This window comes from Gavia stellata, chromosome 8, assembly GCF_030936135.1.
Source record: "Gavia stellata isolate bGavSte3 chromosome 8, bGavSte3.hap2, whole genome shotgun sequence".
Classification (NCBI taxonomy): Eukaryota; Metazoa; Chordata; class Aves; order Gaviiformes; family Gaviidae; genus Gavia; species Gavia stellata.
Genome location: NC_082601.1, coordinates 34,448,934 through 34,452,944, shown reverse-complemented (window position 1 = coordinate 34,452,944; position 4,011 = coordinate 34,448,934). Strand labels below are relative to the sequence as shown.

General features: G+C 37.4%; 1 protein-coding gene across 1 annotated transcript; it reads right to left on the bottom strand.

Annotated features, from left to right (window-relative positions):
* Positions 1–3,189: 3,189 nt before the first annotated feature.
* LOC104259238 (dnaJ homolog subfamily C member 15-like) lies at positions 3,190–3,582 on the bottom strand. The gene has a single exon (XM_059820684.1). The coding sequence runs from the start codon at positions 3,580–3,582 to the stop codon at positions 3,190–3,192; it is 393 nt and encodes a 130-aa protein (XP_059676667.1).
* Between the last annotated feature and the right edge of the window lie 429 nt (positions 3,583–4,011).

Below are 4,011 nucleotides of genomic sequence, written 5' to 3'. Positions count from 1 at the left end.
GAGATTACAGTTGGTGAAGCCAGAAGACATACAGGGTTTAAAAGAAAAGACATAAGACAATATGAAGAAGCCTTTGTATCCAACCGCCTATCTTGTAGCCAAGCTCAAAATTGCATGAGGAAAGAAAGGTAGTGATCTTGAGAATTATTATTTTCAATACAGTACAAGAGAAAGCCACAGGTATTCTTTAGAGCACATAAAGTTATTCTCAGCTCTGTAAGCCAGAGACTGAATCAATAGGATAAACTGTTTGGACTTAAAAAAACCCCAAACATGTAAGATAGAAACATAATTTCGTCTCTCATAAATGAAAAAAGATGTCATTGGAAATGTCCTCATTACGCTCGAAGAAAACCCTTCCCACAGTCTCTCATCCTAAATAAATTGAGTATTATTACTATTATTACTGAGGAATTACTCAAAAAAATAAAAATGAAAACATATGCTTAAATCTGTAAGACATGTATATTGCACACTCCTGGTATCTTTATTTTTCATGAATGTTATATATGCTGCTTGTTATTTCATTTCTTTGAGTTAATTAGCTGACTAAATCTCTCCATGTTTTGGTCAGACAATATAAAATCGTAAAGAACTGGAGCTACACAAAGGGAACCGGATGAATCACTAGTGCAACCTTGCTGACTGCAATATAGATGAATTTTGGAAAGTGGATATTTCAAAGAGAAGGAAAAACTTCTGTGACAGAAGTCTGCTATGAATATAATATATAGATTTTTCTTTCTTTTTACTATTTCATGAGTATTCTGTATAAAGTACTGCATACAGTAAATAACCAATGACCATTTATCATTTAGTTTACCCATCAAGATTTAGGTTCTTAATAACAGTAATACAAAGGAAGAAAATTTTCTAAACACATTGCATTTAAGTCCAAGTTTCTCTGCAGTGTGAATGTGGTGTATAGTTCCCCACAGCAGGGAAGCCTGGACCATGAAGGAGAACCCAAAACACAACTCCTATTAGACAACTTGCGGGAATTCAGTGAAGAGACTGAATTTCCCAAGGTTTTAAAAGAGCCTTTCACAAGTGAGAAGTATTAATAAAGAAGCACAAAACTTTTTACAGTTGTTGGCTACCCAGTCTCCCTTGTTTGAATAAACTTTGAAATTTCAATCCTCAGTGTTGTGGGTTGTTTGAATTCTTTTCTAGTTACAGTGTAGACACACAGAAGAGAAAATCACAATGTACTGTACAGTTAATACTTCAATTTGGGTCAAATTCGGAAACTTCAAAAAGTGTTTGTATGCCTTTCCACCAGAAAACCGCATTGTAAGGGCTCCCAGGTCATCCACATGCTTTTAAAAATCCCTTGGGTGAAATCAGGAAATCTGCTATTGACTGCAATGTGAACATGATTCTACACCTTGTTTTATGGTGTCAGTTTTATCTTTTCTGTTTCCATCCATAGCTTGACTGAAAAACATCAATATCCCCCAATTCTGACAGCTTCTTACTGACACTTCCATTGAATATAAATCTTTGTGAGTCCAAGTGCCTAAACTGCCAAATGGAGAAAAACAGGAAAAAAACTTTTATCCAGTTGGAGAAAATAGTTGGTTTTGCTCAATATCTGAAGACCACCACAGGTCAGAGGATTCTTCGTTTTTCTGCTTTATCTCATTTTACAATGATACAGTTTCAGATAAAAGATACAGGTTGCTTTGCCAGACGTGAAGACAAAGAAAAGACATCTTTGGAGACAATAAGCTCATTGCATTATTTCAATCGAAGTAAGAAAAGCACTTCTTACCTAAGACAAAGAGCTGGAACTGATACATTCCAAAGTTTATGTGAAAGACTTTGGGAGATCTAAGTCCTCAGACTTAAAAGACCGATGATACAGCATTAGAGATAAAATTGAATCAGGACTAATCTCAACATTTCATCCAAGTTCAATCACACCTGTTTGTACTTGTCTTCCAGTCTCTCAAATCTCTCAGAAACAGGCGTTGTGCATAGTGTGATGCTTTTAGACTACATCCATCTGGTACATCAAGCTGACAGAGTATGGTCATAAGGAAAAAAATAAATGGCTGGTGAAAAGGAATGACTTAACTTGAACAACTGACAACCTACCTTCCTAGAAAAACTCTTGGGGTTAAAGATCAGAGTCTTAGGGGAAGACCTCTCTTTCTCTTCAGCATTAGCACAGGAGTGGGTTATCTTTTTTAAAATATATCTTCTCATTACATTTGAGGAAAAGAAGAGAACAAGAAAGGAGGTACTTCAGAAATAAAGTTGTTGACCTTGGACTTTCTCATTATTTATTAAGAGCTCAAGAGATGTCCAAGACTTGAGGGTGACATCTTAATTTATTCTTCCTTCAGCAGAGAAAGATAAAAGCATGCACATTTATGAATATTTGGAGAAGATAATTTTATTTGTAACTTAGCTGCAGTTCTCTAAGAAGGCAAATATGTTGATTCCCTTCCTGTTCAAAACAGCTCAGACTGGCATATAATTTTCAATAGAATAATTGGTTGGATAAAGTGGTCTTCCTGTGAAATAAAAAATCAGGGAGAGACATTTTGGTCCATAAATAAACAACTCAGCAATGACAAGACCTCTTCCAGCTAGGAAAATCAGAGACTTTTTTTAGATCCTCCCTAGGAATTTGTGGGCTAATAATAGGCCTGCTTGCAATTTTATACTAACAATTTACAAAGAGCTAGCAATGAAACAATACCTCTTCCAGGAACTGCAATAAAAGACAGATCCTGAGGACTTCAATGCCATATTTTCTCATGCATAATACCCCCCATCTCTGATAACCCCAACTTTCTTAAAAATCCTACTTCATTAAATACCTTCTCTGACAACACCCATCCTTAGATAGCTCACATGCTCAGATCATAGAATCATAGAATATCTCGAGTTGGAAGGGATCCATAAGGATCGAGTCCAACTCCCTGCTTCTTGCAGGAGCATAACTGTACATAACTTTACATAACTGTAAAAGATTTCAGTTTGCTTTTAAATAATCTTAAATTTTTAATTATGACAATAAATAGGAACAATCAATGCGGTGTTAAGAAGCTGTGCAGAGCAAGTAGATATGAAAGCTGTTGTGCAATGTATCTGCTGAATCTCTTATGACCCGTGGCTTTGGATTTCAATTTTTGGCAGTGGATTCCAACAAGTCTTTTGCTTCATTTATTTTTGTTGCTAAGTAAGGTGATCACCTTTATCAGGACGATTCAAAATCAAGATTCTTCTATGGGCTGTTCTGATTTTGGCCTTGCCAGCAGATGGACTTACACCTAAAATAAGATTATCTTCTCGCCTACTCATTTTCTGTTCAACTCCTCCTTTATAGTACGATGAAAGACTAGAGGTTGAAATCCTCTTTGCTGTCTCTGTAATTGCCTGCTCCAATGGTTTCCAAAGGTGGAAAGCATAATGACCTGCAAATGCAACAGTTGCAACACCAAGTCCAACAGCTATCATAGTTCTGGCCAGCCCTCGGTCCAGCTCGGCTTGGCCCTTGCCGGCGCCCGCAGGGATTCTGGCGTACTCGGCATAGCACAGGCCCTCGGAGGAGGCCACAGCTCCTTCCATGATGGAGGAGGGGAGGGGGATGATCTCCTCAAAATCAGAAGCAGAGTGCAAGTGAGTCAGAGGCAGAGGTGATTTTGGAAGAGAGGAAAAGTTCATTGCTGGAATCAGAACAGAGAGATTTTGAGGGAATGAAGCATTAGGAAAGGGATTACTGAAGGCAGGGCACTCCTGATGTGGAGGCTCTTTTGTAACCTTTCTTTTCTTGTTTGCACATGTGTATAACCCACATGGCTGCTCTCTCTGAATCTCTCTTTCAAATTTATGAAACCAGAAAAAAAACCCTGCTTTTGTTCATGTTCACATTCTTGTTTCTAGAAGAGGTAAGTATTCAGCTAGTTCACACATTTAGAGCCCAGAAGCAGAAATGCTTAAAAATTTGCTGCTTTCTAGCACAGAGGCTTTTCATTTATACGGATTTTTTGTTTTGCT